Consider the following 26,204-nt stretch of genomic DNA (forward strand, 5'->3'; position numbering starts at 1 on the left):
TGTTCAGTATGATATACAAAAACTAATCTACATCTAATTTGCTATAAAGATGATTGATCTCCTACTCTATAAATATATATCTATAAACATTTTGAGAACGATTTCAAAACGTCAAACTTTGGTTAGTTAAAAAATGTGATTTTCATTACAACCAATAAATTGTGGCTTAATCCCATATAAACATAATACTTATTTAAATTAAAAAAGAAGTTTAAAAAAGTTTCATTGTAAAAGATTTTGCTATTTTGTAGTGGGAATAAAATGTAAAGAAACATACAAAAAAACCAGTAGAAGTACTCAATGTTTGTCAAAGAAAACAAGAAATAGGCTTTTTGAAAGAGGAAAGAAAGAATTTTGGAAATTAAGATCCCTATTCCCTTGGCTCCCTAGTTCCAAGTTATAATATACATTTATGAGGAGTATATCCTTGACGGATCTCTTTTAAGGGCTTCTGCAAAACAGAGATGTTGATTCGTACCCGTCTAAATTCACTCTGAGTAGGCGGGTGCCTGATTTTTCGGAGAGTCTTTTTTGATATTCGAGTCTTAAGCGCACAAAACACTAAGCACTGTTGACAATATTGTCATTTTTGTATGATTACCACAAGTTGAAATAATCTATATCCGTTTTGCAGGCGAGTATCTTATACTATATATATTTGTTTAACATTTTATTATAACTAACCTACGAACAAGCTTATCAGTCACCCTGTATAACTTATAATATAACAAAAAGAAACCATAAACAATGTTACTCTCGAAGAATGATAATTCTCACAACGTAATTAGTCCACCAACTCCTTATTAAAAAAGAATTCCAACAATGCACGTCATCGCCATGACCTTTTCCATCGAATATTGGGCACTGGGTAAAAGATAGGTTGATGACTGATGATGGTACGGTATAGTAACGTGTCCGATATTTTTCAGGTGTCAGCAATGGATACCGGGTACCGCTATTCGAAGTGCCTTCATCCGTTCGAGGCTGTGAACAGGCGAAGTTAACAGTAGTTCATATGGTGTTCGTAGAGTGCAAGCCGTTTGGCATATTCGCTCAAAAAAAGTGTGTTTAGTAAGTACCAATTTATTGCTAATAACAATAGAATAACATATTTGATGTATTGGCTTTAATGTACCATTATGACAAAGCTTGGAGATTGTTAAAATTGTTCTAATCATTTATGGATTGTGCATCTTCAAAGTAACACAAAATCAATCACTTAAATTTTTATTCCAGCAATTTTATTTAAAAAAATTTCTTGTATTTTTTTCGTAATGTTCTTCTTCTTGATTATTGTCTATTCTGTTACATTACCCGTTATATTATCCATACTAATCAGTAGTGTCAAAGTTCATGCTTCAACATCGTATAACAGTACTAAAATCGTAAATTCGTACATATATACATAATTTATATTCTCAATCTCTCGGAAATATTTGTATCTCCCACATGGCTACAAATTTATTTATGTAAAAAACGATTTTAGTTCTTGGTTTAATCATTTTACCAACTGTTCTATTAAAGGATTTTGTGCCATAATTATCATGAATAAAATATATTGGATATAATATCGATGGTGTAAAAGCCCAAGGGCGTAATACTAAAAAACTGGAAATTGTGATTTTAGTTTTGTTCTGAAAGACTGAGTAGACATACATCCATAAGAGAGCAGACATACAGCAGACATAAGACCAAAAGTCATATTAGCTGTAGCTATACGTTAAAACATGGCTCACAATACGACCAATTCAGTTTTTTTACGCCATTTGTCCATTACATCGTCGACATTTTGCGTAGGTACCATTAATACTCTTAATATCAACATCAAACCAAAATTTTTATATTGCTTATAAAGTTTATGAATATATAAATTTAAATGACAAGGAATGCATTCTCAATATATATCTGTGTTATTGAAGCGAAGCTTTTATACTGGCATTATATTACCTTTTTTTCTGTACAGTAAAATGATGAGGCGAGCGTCACGGAATTAGCGCCACAAGACGGCGTCGTTACGGGTAGGGTCATTTTTTTTTCACGCATTTTTTGAAGTTATACATTCAATATACATACAGTTTTGCATTCTGCATTTAATTTTCTTATTGAAGTTATACTTCTATACGCGCGGTCGACGTTGGAAATTTGCACGGGAGTGAATCGGTGAAATCATTACATATGTAAGATATGAGTAAGAGAGAGACAGAAGATATATTTTCTCTCTCTTTCTCTATCGGGAATAAAAATGTTCCTTTTGTATATATATTTAATATTATATATTTATAAAATATTATATATATAATATTATATATATATATATATATATATATATATATATATATATATATATTAATATTATTATTTATGTGATATGTTTTGCATTATTTATTAAATGTTCATAATTATTTTAGGCTTTTGTATTTCAAAATAATAATTACAATAAATTACTGTATGACCAAGAATTGTCAATGTTGAAATACGTTAGTATCATGTCTAATTGGCAAATTTCTTACGTGTTTAGTTTATACGCTGATATATGTGAGTTCGAATCCCAATATGAATTTCCTTTTTTATTTTTGAGATATTTAAAAACCCCACGTTAGTCTTATTAAATATTTGTAATGTACGCAAAAATGCTAAATTTTAAAATAAAATGAAATCTTACAACATAGTCCTAGTTGGTTTTTTTTTTATCTTCCACAAACATTTTTTAAAGTTATACTTCTATACGCGCGTTCGACGTTGGAAATTTGTGTGTATTCGTATATATTGAGTTAATCGACAAAATCATTACATATGTAAGATATAGGTAAGAGAGAGACAGAAGATATATATTTTCTCTCTCCTTCTCTCTCGAGAATAAAAATGTTCCTTTTGTAAACATATTTAATATTTAGTAATATTATTATTTTTTTAATAATATTATTGTCATGGTAAATTAAACATATGCTTAAGTTATGTATATTGTCATTTTTAAATACTTATGAATATTGCATTTTAATTTGTATTGTATTATAATATTGAATTATGTGACAGTGTATTGTATTGTATTTTTATATTAATAACAAAATTAACAATGAATTTTACTGCAGAGTATGTGTAAAAAAATATATGAAAATTTTTATACATATATGAAAGTAAAAATATATATTTTCATTAAAATATTGATTCAATCCTTCATTTACTTACTATACTCCTATTACAGGTCAAATGTTTATATACAGCAAACGATGCACCATATACCTGTATACCTAATTCTTTTTCTCTTTCTGCTCTCCCTTACCTATAGCATTACATATGTAATGATTGTGCAGATTGACTTCCATATAAATTTGTAACGACGAACGCGTGTATAGAAGTATAACTTCTACCGGCAGTCCCACTGGACTGTCACACCCGTTTTTTATTTTTAACTGTTGGGTGAGGATGTTTAATACATTTTTATTTTCTGTAGATCTGTTTTTTTACTGGCTTTTCTTTTTCTTTGCACATGTAATCGTTTTCCTTAGGATAATTTTGACCTTGCAAAGATGCAATGATGCAGCATGGCTCACCAAATCTTTCTTCTTCTTCTTTGTCAACCATTTTCCATCCACTCCTGGAATCTTTCTCTATCTTTCGCCAATCTAATTCACTGTTTGCCTGCCACTGTTCTTATGCCATCTACCCATCTTTTTTGAGGTCTTCCCATGCTTCTTGTTGTCTTCCTTGGTCTCCATTCTAGAATTCTCCGTGTCCACCTGTTGTCATTATATTGGGCCACGTGATCTGCCCAGCGCCATTTCATTTTTGCAATTTCTTCCACAATATTCCTAATCTTCGTTCTACGCCTTATCTCGGTGTTTCTAATCTTGTCTCTTAGTGATATTCCAAGCATGATTCGTTCCATTGCTCTTTGCGTTGTTTCTAATTTTTTAGCAGATTTTTTGGTAAGGGCTACTATCTTTCGATAGTTTTTATCTTCAAATACTCGGATATTCTACGAGCGATGTGTAAGTTGACATTATCAAACAAATGATTGGATACTAGTCAGCATTGACGGTTCTACAATTCTCAAACGAAATTCTTCCAATATGTCCTTTTTTCCAAAAAAAACTCGGACCATCTTCAAACACCCATACAGATTGGTTGATCTTTCTTTCTCATAGTAATACACCAATACAAGTTTGTAGAAACAAATAGTAGATTTACTCACAATCCACAATCTAATATATTAATTATATTCTTCACAATTTTCTTGTTATGTTCAGGTCTCTAGGACAACGTAAATTAAAATGATACTGGTACAAGGTTTGTTTTTTTTTAACAGGTTGAGGTGCGCCTACGCTTCTAATTCTTCAAAGTATATGTAAACAGTTTATAGGTGTTTTTTTGTTGAAAAAAAAAACAAAATTTGTTTAATTTACTAATGTTTGTATTTTGAGGACGATTTCGGAAGTGGAAATTGAAACGTCATAAAATTAATTTAACCTTTAATTGTGGCTTATTCCCATTTAAATACAGGTCATTTAAATTTGCTATTTCATTTGTAATTTGCTGTTTCATATTTCCTAGTGGAAAGTCTTCGAAAGGAGGCTGGTTATTTTATAATTTCCGATATTCGTTGGTTAGATCAGAAAATTCAAGTTGACAATATTAGAAAAAATACTTTGTTATATATTTATTTTTTTGAAAGTTAATCTTTATACAGAAGTGATAGTCCTGTCCCTATTATTAGTTCTTAGTAATAAATCCTAACAGTTGTTTCCTCGAAAACGTGCTCATTAAAACATCTCGCTAAATTAGATGCAGTAACACTCGGAGAAATCTTAATAACAACTCTTCATAAGAAGGTAAAAAAGGAATAAAATAACAGCTTGTTTTTAATAACGGCATCCGCCCAGCTGTGTTTTTATTGAATTGGATACCGTTTTGGTAGGAATATCTGAAATATTATTTAGATCAGCTCAAGTGCAACAGTGCATGTCGCATGATGAATATTTTAATTGACAGTGACGTGCGAGTTGTATTTAAATCTTTATTATTTCAATAAATAAAACTGTGTGTGTGTGTGTCATCTTAATATATGAGAGAGTAATAAAAATAAATTAGCATATATTTAAGGTACTTAACAGTATGAGCAAATATACTATGCTGTGGAATATTGTGTGTATAATATATTATGTATAAATTTGTATTCAAAAATGTTTATATAGGATTAAGCCGCTGTTATTGGTTATACTGAAAATTACATTTTAACTACTAGGGAAGCGCCGGGAGGGTTTGGACAATTTTTAAACAATTATGGCGTGGACATGGATAACAAATATCTAAAATTTTGAAATCATACTGATTAACGTATGTTTCCTCACTATATATTTGCGTAGTTTGTGTACAAATATAACAATGTGAATGAAATATTCGCGTATACATACTTGAGGTAATGTGTCCAAAACCTCGCAACTGACCGGGTCTGGATAATAAAAGAATAAATACAAAAATATTACTTAAGGTTTTTATTTGCCAAAAACAGCTTTAGATATCAATGAAACAAACAAAATATTCATTATTAAAATAAACTGTACTGGGAAAGATCACTGTTAAAATATATCATGTCTTTATATCTGGCACTTTGATCTGTCAAGGATTTGGTAACCTTACAATCACTTCTTCGTATGTTACAAATGCTGGAGGTTCTTCACTAACTATAAACCGGTTGGAAGCAACTTGCTTACAACAACTTCTTCAATTTTGGCGACATAATGTCTAAACAATTTTTTTTCAAACACCTTATAAACCACGAAACTATCAATTCGAAGTCTAGTAAGTTCCTCATCCTGATCTTCATCATTTTCCAAATCTAAATCTGAAGATGAGTCTTTGTAAATCACTTCTTCCTCATCGGAAGAAGACTCGCTCATTACTTTCCTCTTTACCAAAATACTATTTATTTTCTACAATTGCATTGCGTTTTGGAGTATCGGTTGCTATTATGGTTGTTCTTTTTACTGGATCTTTTTTAGTTCATTTTCTCTCAGGAGCTTTCGGGTATGGTTTTATTTGGTACTAGTCGAACTAGTGTGTCGGGCTGTGATAATGCAGAGAGGCTGAATTGCGATGACACCTCCACATTTTGTTTTGAAAATTCACTTGATGAAAAAACACTGGGGCATTTGATGTTGAAGGAACCATTCTGTCTCTTACAAATGAGCATAGAAACTCTTCTTCACCAAAAATATTTTTATCCAATGGCTTATCTCCAGTGCAACGAAATATAGATTTTATGTTGAAAGGAGTTGCAGATCAGATAAGAGAGCATCCAGTCATCTGCTCCTTGATTGAAACATCTTTTAAATGGTCCAAAAACAGTCCTATTTAATGGTTGCAATTTGTTAGATGTGTGGGGTGGATGAGTTAGAATTGTAATTCTATTATTATTATAGTTAGCAATAGCAGAAATATATAAATGGGATTTATGATTATCCATTAATAAAATAACTTGGCGTTCTTTAGAAGTATTGAGTATTCAATTCTTCTCTCTCAGGCGACAATACTTTACCAACTTGAGACTCACCTTAAGTAGCAACTTCTTTTTGAGTTTTTTGAACTGTGGTTAGACTTGTCTTGTCCAAATTAATTAGTCTGATCCAGTGAAGCTGTGCCTTTTTAGAATCTTCTCTAACTTACCTTGAAATTTACCGACAGTAGATTTATTGAATCTGGAAATTCTCGCTAAGCTTGCATTTTTCGGGGTTCGTAAGGATAGTTCACATTGTCGACTTAAAAATCCTGTAAACCAGTCTTACCCATATAATTTGTTTGCTTTCCAAGGCTCTGGAAATTTGACTTAGTTTTTTTCGGCAAATTCGTATGCTAATCTGCGAGTCGCTTTTGGGGTTAAATCATGGTATATATTAGAACATTTGTTAAAATACAACGCAAGGGAGGCTTCCATTTCATTAAAAAACACTTGGCGTGTGACAAAATGTGGAGAGAATGTCGTATTGTCAATTTCTACTTCTCTAGCTTTCTTTACATATAAAGCTAGTGTTGATTTTTTAACTTTTTGCTTTTGAGCGCTTTTTCTGTTACAAAACTTTCTAGATAAAACATTACTTCGCATGGATTCTTCGGGAAATCGTCCTTCGGTTAGTTGCATATAGTTATACGGCATGTTTTCTGTAACAATTTTTTAAATTAGGCAAGGTTTCGACACTTGTGGGAGGGTTTGGACAGGTGTCCTTCCCCTTCCTTAAGACAGTTGAGATAAATAAATACTAAATGTATTTAAGGATCTTTATATATCGTAAAAATAACAACAAACTTTCATTATTTAGACTTACCTTATAGTAATACTCAATCAGTATCCCAAAACAAACAAAACCAGCTAATTAAAAGCACAGTTTTAAATTGCTAAATATTAGAACAACAGCATGGACCATTTCGAAAATGGCCGAGCATCAAAACAAAGTAACCTGCCGGCTTGGCGTCTAGACAGATAGTAAGAATACTTCACATTGCTGCGTTGTTGCTTTTCTGGGATGGTTTTCCTTTAGTTGGTATTTTGGTGTCCTGTTTTAGGTTTTCACCTCTTTAGGACGTGGTTTGTTTTGCTGGGTGGTGTCTTTTTCTCTCGCTGGCTTTGTGTGTTCTACAGGTGGTATGCTTTTTTGACTTGTCGTCGGAGGAGCGTCTGGACAATCAGTGGCGAAAGGGGTACTGGTTAACGGTTCCTTTCAGAAGTTTCACACTTTCAAAAGTATGTGAATATATGTATACACATTGGTAAATAATAAATGGATTGAATCGCGGTTCGCGCGAGGGCAGCTGTCGCTGTAACCTCTGCAATAAACAGGTATCATTCAATGGGATCGGAAAACCACAGAAAACCGATTCCTCCCTGTCTAGGCAAGCTCGAAGTGAGCATTTAAAAGTTATTGCGACGGTAGTAGAGGTGACTTGCCTCCTGGATGTCAATGTCAATGTATTCAGCGGGGAGCTCGTTGCTGGCAAGGGCCAGTAATATTGTAGGTAGGAAAGGGATTTTAGGTTTAGGTTTTCGTCTGAATATATTGCCGATGGATGAGCAGGTAGTTTTTAGTACGTTTTGGGCTTTGAAGTTTTGGCCTCGTATGATTTTGATTGTATAACTCCTGCTCAGAGAGGTATGCGGTTAGTGAAATGGAAATTATGAGAGTGTCCAATGACTCCCGCTGTCCAAACCCTCCCGGTGTTTCTCTGGTGTTCGACGTTTCGACTTTAACTCCAGAAATCGTTCTCAAAAAAGATTGTTATTGTTTTGAAGAAATCTCTAAAAATGTATAACAAAGTTGTTTGTTATTTCGTTATGTCCTTTTAAAATTGACATACTTGGCCTTGATGTTATAGGCAACAGCATGTATATGTCTGAAAAAATCTGAGGGTGGTGTTTTTACCCTAGGAATATTAAATCCTGACTCTTTTGTATTATACAAGTTATGTCAAAAAAAGGTAACACTGTCTCTAGGATAGGCACAAAACTGAAAAATAAGTTGGGTTTGCTCAGTAAAAAATTATTATAACACCATCCGTTTTTAAGATTAAGGGAGTTTTGCCGAAACTACTGGCAACATTGTAATGAAATTGTGTACGAAGATCTTTATTTTTTATGCACGATAGAGCTCCACCGCACTTTGATAGAAGGTATCGTAATTGGTTGAATACCAGTTACTTATATCAGCTTATGCAGATACTTTATACCAGCGTCGGTTAGTACTTCATAATTTTCAAATCAAAATATTCCGAAAACTGTAAACAGTATCGACTTTTAACAAAGTACCTTTTTGATGTAAAATTGTACGATGTTTAACTTCGCTTGGAATTTTGATTAATCTAATTAAATTCTACCCTTAAAAATTTTATGTTGAATAATACTTGGTACGAACCTTATAACTAGCGCCCTCTATAAGAATCAAATATAAAAACAAACGTATGGGATGTATCAGCTTCTAAAATATATTCGTATAAAAATTTGATTACAATGTTGCCAATAGTTTCAGCAAAATCGTAAAAAATGTGTTATTGTTTTTCAACGCCTTTTATCTTGAAAACTGATAACGTTATAAAAAATTTTACCAAGTAAACTAGAGACGATGTTACCTTTGTTTGAAACACCGTGTATGTCTGTGTAATTTGTATCGTAATTGTGGTTATATAACGAAAGTTGTGCAACGTAGATTTGTGTTTTTGTGCATTGTGTGTTGCATATGTATTGTGTATAATATTGTAGGTGATGTTATTTGACCTCATTTTCCGTCGCTATTATTGGTATATTCGTGACTTCTTTTTTTAGTATTGACAACCAAATCCTGCTACCAAAACATTTTCTAGATGCATTTTTTTTTATCTTTCTTGTGTGATGTTGGGTTTAGTTTTGGACAAGATAGATCTCACGCACAAGGGGTGTTACTTTTATGGTAGCTCTACTTCAGTGAGTTTTTATAATTATTTAGTATTTGGTATACTTTTTGTTTCTTGTTTCTTTAAGAGGAAAATTCACTCACCTCAGATATCTACGGTATCTCTCAAAAATTTTCGTGCGCATTTGGACGTCGAGAGTAGTACAGCATGATCTTATAGAGATGTTTATTTAGACCCAGCTTTTTTTATGTTTTCTAAGAGGTACTTTGGAATGACTCCAGTAGTAGAAAGAATATTAAGTATCGTCTGGGTACTTTCCATTCTCCATTATCGCCTTAGTTATATTTCCAGATCTCTGTACTTGGCGATCTTTTCGTTCTGTTTGATATAAATCATATAGAAGATGGTCGGTTTGGAGAAGTCCCAGTTTGTCAGCTAGTTCTTGGTGAATAATCTTTCCTACTGACTCATGCCGTTCCTTATATTCAGTTGCAGGAAATGCCTGGCAGCCCCGTTAAGATGTTATATGGTTTCTTGGGCTTGACACCCATATCGGCATTTGTCGTTTAGGACCTGAGGTTATTTGACGATAAATTTTAGGTAATTTTTGGTTGGTATAACATGATCCTGAATGGTAAGTAATTAGCCATTATTCTGTTGCAGTGAACATAGATTTGAATGAGTTTATTTCCCGTTCAGCCCGTGTAATGGTTTCCCATCCAGATGCGCATTTTTTGTCCTTAGTTAGATGGTTTACGCGCAGTTCTGGTTCCCTCAGTTTGATCAGTGTTGTGTCATCTACTGCGCAAATCGCGCGATGTAGAGCCTCAATTTTTTGGCCATTTTGCATATCAAATCCTTCGAGCTGAACCTTTCCCTTGACTTTATTTAGTCAAGGCTAGACACTTGTTTAGCCCAAAATGCATACTGATATCATTTGAGAAAGTTTCTACAGTTTTTAGCATTTGATCTAAATGATTTCGAGTGGAAGCTCTTAGTTTCAAATTATCCATATACAACAGATGATTAAGCTTCACCACTACAGTATTGATGTAGTTAATGCTAAAACCTAAGTCAGTGGAGTTCAATAGTTGGGATAGTGGGTTCGTTTTCACCAGGTATTTGGAGGTGAATTTTAGTCTTTCAATCTGTCATTGTATGTCTTAAGAAGGTCACTATATTTTCATTAACTTTATATATTCTGAATATATCTACCAGCCATTCATGCGACACTGAGTCAAAGGCTTTCTTATAGTCAATAAAGGCAGCAAAGAGGTTCCTTTTTTGGTGTATGCCTTGTTAGAAATGACTGAGTCGATAATAAGTTGTTCTTTGCAACCCATGGAACCCTCAGCGCATCCTTTCTGTTGAGATTCTGATATTGTTTAGAGAGCAGTGTTAGTAGACACGCTGGGCTACACAGGATGTGACCAATTTATACAGAGTTGGAAAGCAAATAACTGGGTGGTACTTGGCTGGATCTTGGGTATTATTTTGATCCTTCGGTATTAAATAAGTTGTTCCCTGAGATTATCTAATGAAACAGAATGGTTTACAAATGAAAAGTCGGAAAGTCCAACAAATATTTCCTAAATTTTTAATTACAATCAATTGTGGGTTAATGCAATATAATAACAGTATTTAAACAGTAATTAAAATTGCCCTCAAACTTTTCTCTGTTATAGAAACAGTTATTATACTTTCTGGTATTCTTTAAAACCATATTAAATACAAGTACAAAAATTATACATTGTCACACCTTCATATTTACCCAAGTGTTTAGTTATTAAAAAATTACCTCATCCAACCACGGCGCCCTAGAAACCATCAATTAAGTTTAATGACCAAAAAACTGCCTAAATTACTGCTGAAAGTTATCTTCTACGAATTTTGAGGTGCTAATGACATAAACTTTCATTTGTCTCACCAATTTCCTAAATCGTGGGCGGAACGAATCATGATTTGGTATGTCGTGAATTACTATGTAATTACTAATAATAGTGTTTTGGTCTTATTAGTGGTTTGTCTAGGTAAGTTTTTGGTAAACACAGTAATGAAAACTTAAAGATAAGGATGAATCCGTATGCATTTTCATTGTGAACTGAATACTGAGAGGAAAACTGGGTACCATTTAGATAGGTTTGAAAAGCTACCAAAGCATCCTTGCCGTGGAATCAAATAAATAATGTAACGTCAATATATCGTAGGGAATCCCCCTGTCTCATCCCATTGCCAGCTTTAATTATTGGACCGGATAGTTCTTCTTTTACACTTACTTTTATTGTGTTGTTCTGGTTGATATTTTCAATCGTTTTGATTGTTCCTAGAGGTATCTCTCCTGTGTACAGTAAATGGATGACTTCCTTTAATTTTACCCTGTCAAATGCCTTCTTAAGATCCACGAAACATAAATATGCCGGTTTGTTGTATTATACCAATTTGCCGGTGAAAAGTCAAATAACAGAAGACAAAAGCAAGAAATATATACCGTAAACTACGGCAGATGGACTTAAATATCAATCATCATACCCTGAGACCATTGAACCAAAATTATGATATATGAAAAACAAATGAATTCATTTTTCTCGCCTTTATTTTTACGATACTGGTTAGCTTCTCCCATTATTATTATTGACTTCTCAAAAACCATTAATTAATTTATATAATTATCGCGGGTTTTCCAATCATCTGAACCTCAAAATATTTACCTGGGTCATAGCCTTCTTATACAGTTATAATGAGTTTCTTGAAAGGCGAAAAAATGTTAACAATCTTTATTGTTGTTGTGACCCACATACTAAAATAATGTAACCGAATATGGAAAACAGAAATTTTGGTATCAGATATAATAAAAATTTTATGCTAAATGCAACACTTTCTTACAAGCTTTATAATTCAAATTTGGCGTTATATTATACATAAAATTGTATACTTTAAAATGAGTAATTCGTCACTTGATAATATTAAATTCGATAAATGCTTAGGTATAAATACAGGCTTAGTTTTAGATAATATATTCCTACTGACCGAACAAATCAAACACATTCAGTACACAGTTTTAACTGTTGGGTGCGGTTGTTAAATCTTCTTCTTTTGGTGCCTATCCTCTGTGGATGTTGGCAATCACGTTCGTCCATACAACTTTGTTGACAGCTGCTCTGAATAGATGTATGGTAGTCATTCCTGCCCACTGTCTGATGTTCTTCAACCACGATGTCCTTCTGCGCCCTTGAGATCTTTTGCTTTCTATCTTGCCTTGTAAAATTAGTTGATACTTCTCAGTGCGCATCACATGCCCTAAGTATGTCATCTTTCTGATTTTCACAATATGCATAATTTCCAGATCTTTATTCATACGTTGGATCACGGTGTTGTTGGTAATATGATGGATAGAGGAAATTCTGAGCGTGCGGCGGTAGCACCACATTTCGAAGGCTTCTAATCGTTTGGATGTTGCCTCCGTCAATGTCCAGACCTCGACTCCATATAAAAGGGTAGAAAATACATACCATCTCTAGACTCGTATTCTTATATCAATGTTCAGGTGCATACCTATTACATAAAATCTTCCTGAGGCGATTGAAGACAGTTCTCACCTTTTCTATACATCTAATTTCCTGTGAGTGGTCCCATTCCTTATTTGGGCTGCATCCAAGGTATGTAATTTTGTCGATTATTTTCAAGGGTTCATTATTAGCTGTGAATTGGTGTTGTATTACGTCGTTTTTACTTACTACAAGAATTTTGGTCTTCTTACAGTTTAATTTAATGCCTAATCTGTCACAGGCTTCGCTGAACAGCATTTCCGAGTGAGTATTGAACAACGTCGGTGATAAAATGCAGCCCTGACGCACTTCCCGTTTTATCGTGAATTCTTATGAGGTTTCGTTAACAGTTGCCCTTTGCTGTAAGTATAAATTTTTAATTAGGCGTAAATATTTGTCAGCAATACTAGATTCTTTCAGTATCTGAAATAATTTTTGATGTTGCACCTTGTCAAATGCTTTTTTAAAGGCTATAAAGCATGCAGTAGTTTGAGTTGGTTGTTTTGAAATAGTTTCAATATTTCAGCTTGTATGTTATCAGGTCCAGGTGCTTTGTTAGTTTTTAGTCTTTTTATTGCATATGTTTCTTCACTGAGCGTTATTTCTGGTCTTGAACATCCAGAAACACTAACTTCTGTCTCTTGATTTTCCTTGAATAATTCTTCCATGTATTGCCTATATCTCTCAAATATTCTCTCACTTTCGTAGAACAGATTGTTGTGGTCGTCTAGTATTAAGTTATGACTTCGTGATCCGTTTCCTCCCGTTAAGTTTTTGACCTTTTTATGTAGGTTAAAAGTGTCATGCTTTTGTTGTAGGGATTCTATTTCTATGCGTTGATATTGTAGCCATGATTTTTTTGCTTTTTTAATGTTTTCCTTAATGATTTTGTTTATTTTTTTTGTACATTTCCTCATTCTTATTTCTGTGTTTTCTTCGTTTTTCCATTACCTCTAATATTTCTTGTCTCATCCATGGCTGTTTCTTTATATTGTTTTCTGGTTTAAATTTATTATCTACCACTGAATTACAGATATTTTTGATTTTATTCCACATATCATCCACACTTATGTTTTCTTGATTAATATCTGAGATTACTTCTTCTGAGACTCCTTCTCTTGTGGTTTTATCTTTCAACTTCTGGATGTCGTGACGTTTTTGTGCTTTTCTTTTGTGGACTTTTTTCATGTGGAGTTTGAAATGTCCTAGTAAAAGATTATGGTCTGTTGGAACATCTGCTCCCGGATATGTTTTTGCGGATTTTACGAAATTCTGATATGTTTGTTGTTTAATACATATTTATTTTCTGTAGTTCTTTTTTATTACTATATTTTCCTGGCTTTTCTTTTTCTTTACACTAGCTCTCAAACTTCTTTGCTGCTCTTTACTTTACTTGCTTTACTGTATACTTATACAGTGTTGTACGAAAAAATGGAATCATTGTGACATTTTTCAATACTTACAGTAGTTAGCAACACTGTTCACACATTTACCACTTATCAAGCATTGAAAATATAACCTTAAGTTTCTCTGCCTTTTATTTAAAGATGTTTTAGGACATTTTTCACTAAGTTTGTGTTGCTTTGTACTATTTTATACTATTTTGTGTTCTTTTTGGTAATTAGTGAGTCTTTTTCGTTTAATTCCATCATGGATATTACACCTAGGAAGCATGAAAAGATTATCACGTGAAGTGAACACACTTCTATTTCACAAAAAGAAATCGCAAGAGTGTGTGCACTGATTTAGGGGGTAGTAAGCAAAATTTTAAAGCGTAAACAAGAAACGGGATCAATGGATGTGAAAAGGTTAGGAAAATGCAGAAGAAAGAGTAAAACAACACCAGCAGATGAAAGATTTTTATTTCGAAAGATCAAATTGGACCCAAGAAAAACAAGCCAAGAGCTTTAACAAGATCTAGCAGCATCAGGTGTAGTGACTCAAGAGGAGTAACAATAGACGGCGAAAAGCTCCATGTCCGTTTCGCAGATGATATTGTCCTTAGCATAGATAATTTAGAAAAAGCCACAGATATGTTAAAGAAATCGGACTTTGCATGTTCGAAGGTGGACCTCAGAATGAACTTAAAATAAAACTAAGTTTATGACAAATGTGGTCCTCAATAACCATTTAACTATAAAAGACAAACTGGTAGAACTGGTAAAGAAATATAAATATTTGGGTCATGAAATAAGAATCAGCAAGGATAACCAAACATGTGAAATCCAAAGACGAATTACTTTAGCGTGGGCAGCCTTTGGAAAACTGCGAGACACACTTAGGGTCCGCATACCAATTAGCCTCAAAAGAAAAGTATTTGATCAATACGTATCACCGTTCATGACCTATGGGGCGGAAACTATGACTCTAACCAAGACTACGGCTTTGAAATTGAGAGTGGCACAGAGATGAATGGAACGGTCTATGCTGGAAGTGACGTTGCGGTACCGAATATGAAACGAAGATCTGCGAAGAAGGACGAGTATTGCTGATGTTGTGGAATGCATCTTCTTCTTCTTCTTCGTCTAGCCATTCACGTCCACATCTGAACATAAGCCTCTTCAAGTCTTCCTTTCCATTGTTTTTTATTGTACGCTACTTGTAGCCAATTTTTCCCGGCAGTCCTTTTCAGATCATCTGTCCATCTCATAGGAGGTCTGCCTCTGGGTCTTTTGTGTTGGTATGGTCTCCAGGTTAAAATTGATCTGTGCCATTTGTTTAGATCGCTCCTAGCTACATGTCCAGCGTATTCCCATTTCAACTTTAATGATTTTTGCACCACATCGGTGACTTTGGTTTTCTGTCTTATCCATGTGTTTGTTTTCTTGTCCTTAAGTGATATACCTAGCATTTCTCTTTCCATCGCGTGTTGAGTGACTCTAAGTATATTCATATTCTTTTTTGTGATTGTCCATGTTTGTGCCGCATAAGTTAATATTGGAATAATGCATGCATCAAAAACTTTAGATCTCAGATGTATTTGAATTTTAGGCCAAGAGCAGACAAATGTAGTAGAGGAAGACTACCTACACGTTGGGCTGACGACATCAAGCGTATCACCAAAAATTAACAACAAAGAGCTCAAAAACGTAAAGAATGGAGAAGTTTTCGGGACGCCTATGTCCAGCAGTGGACGTGATAAATGAAGGCTGGATGATGATGATGATTAGTGCTGGCGTTTCCAGATAGCGTAAAGAGTAAAGCTCACCTTGATTGTTCGAAGCTTAATAATTGTTTCTAATCTACCCATAACTGTTTTTTACTACACAGCTCTTTTATTTATACTATAATTTTAATAAATATACATAGTTTTTATTTCTATCCTTACTTTTTATTGCACTGATCATTGTTGATACACTTTTATTTCGTATAAACAAAAAATTGGATGATACAACTAACGATTTTTAAACGCATTCGCATTTGACTACCCAAAACAGTAAAGGTGACAGTTGCGAATGATTAATAAAGGCTAATTTCTTCAATAATATTTTCTCTTTTTAGCAATATACCAATTCTGTGTTTTTTGTTACAGGTGATCAAAATGTATTCACGCGTAGTGTCATTTGTGATAATATTCATCAGTTTAGCTGCTACTTCACCGATAGAAGAAACCAGCACCAGGTACACTGTCTACGAAGAAATAAACAATATTTCTTCTAATAATGAACAAAGTATTAGTCATCAAACCCACTTAAATTGCTCCTATGTTTTAGACGACCCCATAACAACTTTATTACTAAAAACAAATATCTGTGATAATGTTAAACAAGATGATTTTGCAACTAGTCGAAAATTTAAAATAAATTCATCAAAAAAAGTCGTTAATAGTAATCACAGTAGCAGTAGTAGTTTAAAGCCTACAAAAAAAACCAACTATACAATAGTAGTAAATTCTAGCTCAAAAAACGATATTAAACGGACTCCTATTAAATTAACAACTCCTAAAAGTACTAAAATCACAACGAAAAAACAAATTAAGAAGACTACTGCAAAAATCAGCAACTTGTTTACGACAGTATCTCCCAAAAAGACAAAAATAGGTTCATCTAAACCTGCTACTAAACCTTTAGTAAGACTATCGACCCAAAAGCAACCCGTAAAGATTAATATCTTACCAATTTCTAAGAAAAAACCTCCTATAAATAAAAATGCAAAACCAGTTGTTCATAAAGTAATAACAAAATGGAAAGAAAATGCCGATCTCTTAGATTTGAAACAAATATACAAACAAAACTTAGCGATCCCAACCCCTAACCCAGAAGTAACTTCATCATCTCCGCCATTTTCTCTCAATGATCTAGGTCCAATACCATCTTTAACTAATACTGGTGGTAACTTAAACGAATTAAATATTATGCCAGAAGTAAGTTCCCATTCCCCACCATTTTCTCTAACAGGTGTTCCCGATTTATCAGAGTTGGTCCCTATAGATCCTATACTTCCACTCGCTGACACAGGTACTCAAGCTAAACCACTGAGCACTTTTAATCTAGATATGGTTCCTAACAGCGACAATGGAATAAAATCTCCTTGTCCTAGCATACATATATCCAGCTCTATGCTGCAACCGGATCTACGACAGGAATGTTCTGATCTAAACTTGGTCCTAAACTCTCATATTCACCAAAATCCTAGCGATAGCGGCACCAGACTACCTGCTGTCAGTACCTATGACTCTGATCCAGAAGCTGTAGAAGCAGAAGCGGAACCAGTATTTGATGCTGTAGAAAGTGAGCCGGTAGGGGCTGCAGCAGATCCTGGTGTAGGGGCTGGACAATCGGTAATTCCACAAAGCGTTGGGACTCCCGGTAATGGCGGTACTGGAGGTACAGGTGGTAGTGGGAGTAATGGTGATGGTGGCGCGTGGAAATTTCCCGATCTCAAACATTTATTCGAAGCCATTGGATATATATGGAGAGGCCTGGGTTTTCTCTTTAATTTTTTGAGAAATCCGTATTTATATCTCGTTCCTATGGCTCTATTCTTCCTTTTAGGTTTTTTAAAGGTTCTAGTTTTATTTCCTTGGTGGATTCCTTTACTTATACTTTATATTAGTGTGAAGACAGGACAAAAGCCTAAACAGCGCATAGCGTTTTATCAACACGTGCATAAACCTGTAAAACATTTGGATGGGTGGTTTTGGAACCACAAAACAAAAACTTGGCAGAACGTCAAGGACTACGTTTATAAAAAACGAAACGACTTTCCCGAAGCGATCAGTTTTGATCCTCACGATACTCTGCAGAAAGATTTACAAAGGATACATCAGTTGTACAATGGTACCAGCGATGGATACAAAAGGTTTAAGCGAAAAACTCGGTGAGAGATATTATATAGTAAGGAAACGTATGGAATGAGTGATGTGCTAGTCAAATATTTATCGACTAAAGAATAAAAGAGAAAAAAACTAATATCGTTAAATTAAAAGAAATCATTTGAGTAGACTGGCAGCCAATAATATTTTTGTACTCATATATTTGGTCAATTCATCTTTTAAGTGCTATTGCAAGGTTTAAGAGGTAAACTCTGGTTGCGATTGGACTTCAATTGGTATTTAACCAAAGATCCCAACCTACGTACTTTCGTAGCATGTTACAGATTTTGTAGCATCTGTCGTGGATGCCCGTTTTCTACACTTCTCCATCTCTTCGTATTTCGAAATATTTCTTCATCCAAGTTTTTGGTGTTTATTGGTTTTTCTGTTAGTTAGTTTTTCAATTTAGTTTTGGTCTTTTTTGCTTTCTTATCTCTGAAAGTTTCCAATTCCACGCAGCGCTCATGGTTCATTGTAATATGAAATAAAACTAACAACCTGCGGATGCGCGAAGATAGCTGTGGTCAAAGGTCAAAGTAGATTATAAAGTGTCTTCCTTTCTACTTAAAGTATGAATTTATATTTTTCAAAATTTTAAACTAAAAACTTTTGCTTTCTATCAGTAAAAATATGTTAGGACATATAAAAAGTTTGTTCTAAATCTACTGACGTTATAAGGCAATATTTTGATTTAGACAGTAAACTAATTTGCCAAGTCGTAAGATATTCAGCCTTCAAAAATACGTACAACTTTTCTCAAACAATTGAAGCTTTCATTTTTTTCTAATAGATTTTCTAATTTATTTCTAATTTTAATCCCTGTATTTCCGGGAATTTTTTGACAATGAGCAGAAAAAGTTTTAACAAGAAAAACCGAATCACTTAATTGTAAATTCCTTTGTTCTAATTAATGACTTTATTAGATCTGGTAAATAACTAAAATTAACTTTTACGAACATAAGTTCTTTAGAAATTTGTACGTTTATTGACTTTTAGTTGTACATCGTAAGTCATTTTTAATATCTAACACAACATCTTTTATGGCATCAAAATAATTTTGGTAGAAAATTGCTTTTTTTAATCCACATTGCTCATCTTGTAATTATTTACCATGGAGGCAAGCTTACAGATGGTACTTTTTTTCGTAGGTTTTCACACAAAAATGTGGTCTCAAAAAAATTTTAAAACTTTTTAAATTAATTTATTGACTTAAAGAAATTCACTTCTGCTACTCTGTTTATACCATGTAGAAAACAAGTACCATATTTCGATAAAATATTTTCAAATTTTATTCTACCTTTGTCATATACGAAGCGGCATCTTTTAAATTCTTTTGGCAAAAAAAAAGTAGAGAGTGTTTGCTGAATGAAACTGCTTACAGTGATATTATTGGTTTTCTCCAGCTGCTTTATAGCTATTAAATAAGGTTTTCCTGGTTCATCCTCTTGTAATGCACCGAATAGAAGATGCATCTTATAGACCACATGCATCTATACTTTCTTAGTGTCTCGGTAGGAAAATTGTTTTTTTTTGCAATTTTTTAACGTAATGTGTGCTGCTAACAGAGCTTTACACATGTCTTGATTAAACAAACATTTTTCTTTTTTTATTCATCTTGATCTTGGACATTTTGAAGAGAAGTATGAATCTAGTGTTGAACACGTCTGACTGCATTCTTTTTAGCTTCAAAATATGATTGAAACTGCTTCCCACAGAAAATTTTTAAAGAAAAAAAAAGTTCAAGCAACAAAAAGACATCAATTTTCATACGAGAAGAATCAAAGCTAAATTACAAAAGCGGAATTGTTCACAATTTGATAAATTTTTGTATTTTGATGCTTCTCTCTATGTTCGTCTTTTTATTATAAGTCTTATAAGTAAAAGCGTATTTGTACAATAAAAATGTTATTTCCTGAAAATTATCTTTTGTGAGACATGATGCTTTCTTTTGTCAGTTCCATATTTAATAAATTAAATGTGAAAATTAATGTAATTTACGATTTTGAAACAAATCTTGCAAAATACTTTGTCTCGACTTTAAATCGAAAAAATACTTAATCCTAGTACTTTTTTAAATTGTAGATATATTTATATTTATATACATAGATATATATATATATATATATATATATATATATATATATATATATATAGGTATATAAATATATAGATATATTTATATACAACGTTTATTTTAAAACTAAGTACCTACAACTTGCTACGCTAATAAAATAATTTTTGTCTTGGAAAACCTATAATTATTAAATCTAGGTAGTAATGCAAAAGTTCTTATAGATAATGAACGCTAGATAATGAGCTCGTTTATATCAGAGTTGTAAAACTCAAAGTAAGTAAAACAATTTCCATTATCTTTCACATATTAATAGAGCTTTTGTTTTGTGTTAATTCATTGTCGTTCCTACCATTTGGTATTTCTATTTTAGTTTCCTCGCCATGTAGTCCGTGTCGTCCATGTCCTGGGGCAAAATATCGATACCATGGTCACCGGCGAATGTAAATATACTTTATGTATTATATACAGTATATGAATTCTGTAAAAATAGTTCTTGTAGTTTACTATTGTCTATTTTCTATATATTTTGAACATCCTCCCTTTGAGAGGCATACTCTTTCATTTACACAGACGCACTGTACGTGAAATTAAATCTTAACTGTCTTTTTCCTTTTTAACCTTTCGTTTTCTTGGATTATTTTAGTTATTTCTTTTGTATTATACAGCTCTTTGGTATTTTGGCTAGTTTTTCTTTATGAGTCAGAACAGTCGGGCGGCATTTTTTTCCGTTTATTTTAGAGCCTTCATTATGCCATCATTTGCTTGACCTACATCTTCTATTTCGTCTTGCAAGTCATGGATATGTCTAGTTAGTGTATTTTCATAGAGGTCGCTTCCTATTGAAGATTTGTTGAGTTCTTCGATGTTTTTGATTATTTCTTTTCTATTTGGTATGATACAATCTATTTCATTTTTGACACTGCTATCTGGACTTATCCATGTCGATTTACGCTGAGGCTTTTTATCGAAAAAAGAGTTCATCATGAATAAATTTTCCTGGTGTAAGAAGTTCAGCAATCTTTGCCCTCGTAAGTACATTTCTTTCGCCATAGCCATACTTAAAATATGCATAACATAAATATAACATTATTTCATACTATATATTTGATTTTTTTCTGTTACCTGTTTACAATGTTGGAATTTAATTTAATCGATAATTGGTTTTACTTCTAGGTTTTTTCTCATTTTCATAATGTCTCATTTAAATATTTTCGAATTTAATATGTTAATTTATCAATTTTATTATAAATATGGTTTCTATTGCTGATATTTCTGTGTAAATTGTCTGATGTGAAAATCAACGAATCGTACCTATGAATCTTTCTTTTTTATTGAATTTAACTAATACTCAACGATGTAAAAATTTAAATTTATTAAAATTCCTAATCTCTAATTTCTTATTTAAATTTCCATTCCTATTGATATTTATTACATCTGCTAAATGAACGACGAAAAGTAATTCTTCAATTTTATTACAATGTCCATCTAGTTTCACAAATTTAAAGGAGCGCATAATTAGTGATTTTTCTTGGCCTGTTTAAAAACAGCGGATGCTTTCCAATCTGAGCATTAGCTCATAAAATTTGCATATTTTATTTTTGGTTTAAATTTATACACTTTTGACAATGTTATATTTATACAAAATGTACAAAGTGTCCCAATCGACACGAAACTTGAAATAAGACGATTTGGTTTAATTTATATACAGTGTGATCCATTTAGATTGGAAATAGACCTGTAAAATGGATCCTATTTCAACAAATCTTTCTGAATCTTAAATTATATCTTCGAGCATTTAAAATGTTTATATCTCTTTTGAGAGCATTCTACAACACTTTCTTGGTGTTTTATTTAGAAATACTGTTCCACTGGATTACAAAGGCCTTCTAAATATCTATTTCCACAATTTCATGAAAATATATGAACCATTAGTGTAGCAGTCACCTGCTCTCACCTTCTATCTTTGTGAGTACCGTGCCCAGCAACCTCCATGACAATTTGCTGATATGGTTCTCAATGTTGTGTAATATTCATCTGCTAACTGTTCAGTCCATTGATAAAGGTATTAATGCCACGGGTATAACTGCCTAGCAGTTTCCTTCAATTTCTCTGTTGACAGCATCGAGTATGTTATAACGTAATGAAAACTATTGATTAAACAGAATAATAATAAATTTAAAAAAAAGCATAGATTATGTAATATTAACAAAAAAAAATGTGAAAGTTTACCACTGAGTTACATCCTCTTTATTTTTAATAACATCCACAATTCTTCAAAGCATAGATTGTACCAAGTTCTGACAAAAATTGTAATGTAAAAAAACCCATATTTCTTGCAATTTTTCCTTCAATTCGTTGACTGACCTGGCAGGATGTTTTCTCAAAGCTTTTTTCATTTCTTCATTTCGCGCCACAAAGTCTCTATCGACGACAAGTCGGGACTGTAAGAAACCCATTCCAGAAGTGGTATGCCATGGTCTTCAATCCATTTTAAACTCTCTGTTGAGGTATGACAACCTGCGCCGTCCTGTTGGAAGACAAAATCTTCCGGTGATGATAAACGGTGTTCCATAATCGGTAAAAGAGATTCTTTTATAGTATTCAAATATTCATCCGTATTTACAATCTCATCGATAAAATGTAACTTTTCACACCTTTAGAACGACATGCTGTCCCAGATCATGACAGATGCAGGAAATTTGACTTTTCTCTTCAGACAATCGGGATAGAAAGCTTCATTTTTCCTGCGAATGACACGACTCCCACTGTCTCCAACACGCACTTCAAATCTGGACTTATCACTCTGTTGTACTGAATCCCATTGCGACTGAGTACAATCTTTATGCTCTTTTGACTATTTTTTATGACATCTTAGTCTATTTTTCTTTTGTTGTAATGTTAAAAGTGGTTTTCCTTTAGCCTAAAATAAAATGAAATATATTAAAAGCAATTCTTACTAATTTTTTTAATTGTTGAATATAAGTAAAATGGGAAGGGGCTCGTACGTTATTAGTGGTCTGTGGATCGTACATTGTTTATAGTTTCAGAATTGTTTTCGGTCACTACTGCATTTATGTATTTAAAACTTGTCACTTTCTTAAAGCTGTGTCCATTTATGGTGACTTTTGCTATGGGATCTTTTGCTTCCCCTTGGTTTCTTGACATGAGCATTAACTTGGTTTTTTATAGGAAACTCTCATTCCTCTCTCCCAGGTATGATGGTCCAGAGCAGAATAAAACTCAATAATTATGGTAATGATCTTATAAGTTTTCCTACATCGTCTGCACAAGTTATGTTTTGGGGTGATTTTGTTAAACAGAGTGACAGAGTAAACTGAATTACCTGATAACCTTTTCATGAGTACATCTCCTTGCATTAAACTTCTAGAGGTCCTGAAAGTTCTCCTTTTGTTTCAACCATCTTGATTGCTGATGAATAGGTCATTTTGATCAGTCGTACATATTTTTCTAGTGCAACGGTAAACTCTAAACTTAAAACTCATGTAACTGGACATCCATCCATCTAATTCAATTGGTTATTAATGTTACTTTGCAAATAAAAATATCAAAAAATTCTGTGGGTTTGTTTTGTTTGTCAAAAAAGAATAAAGAACTCTTATTCAGTATTCCACAGCAGACGTTATTTAAATGACAAAAAACTGGCACATGACACAAATTTTAGGTTAAAATACTTCCAAGATCATTTCAATTCTTCCAAGGCGTAATTTATGTTGTGAATGTGTTTTTGTGGGAATATTGTTGACAACAATTTGAATAAATGATTCTCATTAACTAAAAAATTTTAAACCTATATTTAAAAGTTCAACTGTTTTCTTGTCAATGAGGGTTGCTTTCTCTGGAGGATTGGTGTATTTGAGGAGGATTGGCTTGGTGTATTTATGCAGAATTTAATTTTTTATTCCGGAAAATAAAAAATTAATTTAGATTGATAGTACTTGTCACTAAATTTACCACCATATAGTCAGGTGTTATTTTGTTAATGTAAGCTTAACAAAAGTCTGGAGTTTGACTTTTTTCGTTACAAAATTATTAGACTTTGCCTTTTTAATATTGGACAAACTGGTTTAGCATTTGAAAGAAGTGTATTAAAACATAAAACTCATAATACGTTATTAGGTTTAAGAGGGATACTTAAGTAAAAATAAGACTGATTTCTTTAAGTACTACGAATACACATATTTATTTATTTATTATTGTAAAATTAACTTTCATATATTTATTAAATAGTATTTAAGGAGGAAAATTATACAGATGAATTATAGAAAGTCAATTATAGAAAAAAAATTACTTTATAAAACGACTGTTGCAATAACATGACAAAATCTGTTTGACATAAAACTAGTTCAGTGCAGAAGAGCTCGTTTGATAATTTTTTTGCAAAAGTCTTTTCCAGGTGAAAGCGATATACTATCGATATTAAATTATTTACATAACTAAGAAATTATCTTCAATATTTTGAACTATTACTAGTTTCGCTGTACTTGTAATTCATCACATAGGCTATACGATGCCGTGGATTTAAAAGTAGAATTAAATTCTAGGATTTAAAAGAGTCAAAATAACAACCCAACGTCAAATGCTTGACATTAAAACACAGGGGCAAGCTAGGTATTTTTATTAAATAAACTAGTGACTGTGGTTATAAGTTTGACACACAACACAAAGGTTAAGGACTTTTTAGAATTGGGGAACAGTTAATGATGCTTACAAAATCAGTTTTTTTTTATTTATGGACTATTTTACACATTAAAAATAAGAGCTTTTTTGAAAAATATTCTTAATGTACAAACATTTGGATGTTAAAAGTTTATTTGGTGATTCTACGTTTTAAAATGAATATAAAAGTCGCACATAATGTTACTCTTATAAAATGTGACGCGACCTTTATGAGTTATGTCCAGCTGGACTTGTCTATAGTTTATTTTTATGAACGAGAGAGTAATTAGCATAATTTTAACTGGTAGCTCCGACCACTCCATGGGCGTGCTCAAGATTAATTGAAAAATTACTTTGAATAATTGTAAAAAATAAATGAATTATTTCAGTGTTATAAAGTGTTATGTGTATGTAAACAAAAGTGACCTCTTTTATCACACACTATATTAGAACTGACTGGCCTACATTAAAAAGGGTTTTAAAAAATTCACATTTTTTTTAATTTTTAAAAATTACAAAAGAGAAAAAGAGTTTTTAAAACCGTCTAAAGTATGTTAAATAGATGAATAAAAATATTAATATAAAACTTACAGCTACTTGTTACAAATCCAAATCAGATTCAGAAGATGAACTTTCAGAACCAAGATTTATAATAACTGGCTCGATCATTTTATCAGTAATATTGTCCAGCTTCCACATTTTTTCCTCTTCTTTAATAGTGTGATTTACTGCCTTTTCCCAGTTTTCAGGTTTTACATTATTTACGGCCTCCAAAAACAACTGTTTAACATCATGAATTTTAAAAGTGGTATTTTTTCTTGAAACTTCACTCTTTATCTGTGCCCATACCAGTTCAATCGGGTTTAATTCACAATGATATGGTGGGGATCTAAGTACTGTCATTTCACGATTTTTGGCAATTTCATCAATTTCGTATTTTTTAAATTTTTCTTTATGAAGGGCACACAACGAATAAAGTTCCTTTCTTATAGATCCGGGATGGTACGTAATATTTTTTGAACTCAGCCAATTCTGCAAGTCTTTTTTTAACCACTTGGTTGTGGGCAGTCCTTCTATAAGTCTGGAGTGATAACTTGCATTATCCATTACTATTACACAGTTCTTAGGAAGAAGATCTATCATTTGTTCGAACCATTCTTGAAAGACATCAGCGTTCATGTCTTCATGGTAGTCACCGGTACGAGTTGATTCAAAAGTT

The 26,204-nt window shown here is 32.7% G+C and overlaps 2 protein-coding genes across 2 annotated transcripts in view; both read left to right on the forward strand.

The window, feature by feature from the left end:
• Positions 1–26,204, forward strand: part of LOC140444361 (uncharacterized) — a 52,235-nt gene that overhangs the window by 13,436 nt on the left and 12,595 nt on the right. Inside the window, exons 2-3 of the mRNA XM_072536112.1 lie at positions 930–1,071; positions 16,453–16,541. Coding sequence (XP_072392213.1) covers positions 16,462–16,541 — 80 coding nt within the window. The 5' untranslated portion in view covers positions 930–1,071; positions 16,453–16,461. The remainder of the gene's footprint in view (positions 1–929; positions 1,072–16,452; positions 16,542–26,204) is intronic.
• Positions 16,549–20,266, forward strand: LOC140442287 (uncharacterized; the record flags this gene model as incomplete). Its single annotated transcript, XM_072533365.1, has 1 exon — positions 16,549–20,266. A coding segment is annotated over one exon (1,695 nt), but the record flags the coding sequence as incomplete, so codon positions are not given.

The sequence above is a fragment of the Diabrotica undecimpunctata genome, chromosome 1 (assembly GCF_040954645.1).
Source record: "Diabrotica undecimpunctata isolate CICGRU chromosome 1, icDiaUnde3, whole genome shotgun sequence".
Taxonomy (NCBI): Eukaryota; Metazoa; Arthropoda; class Insecta; order Coleoptera; family Chrysomelidae; genus Diabrotica; species Diabrotica undecimpunctata.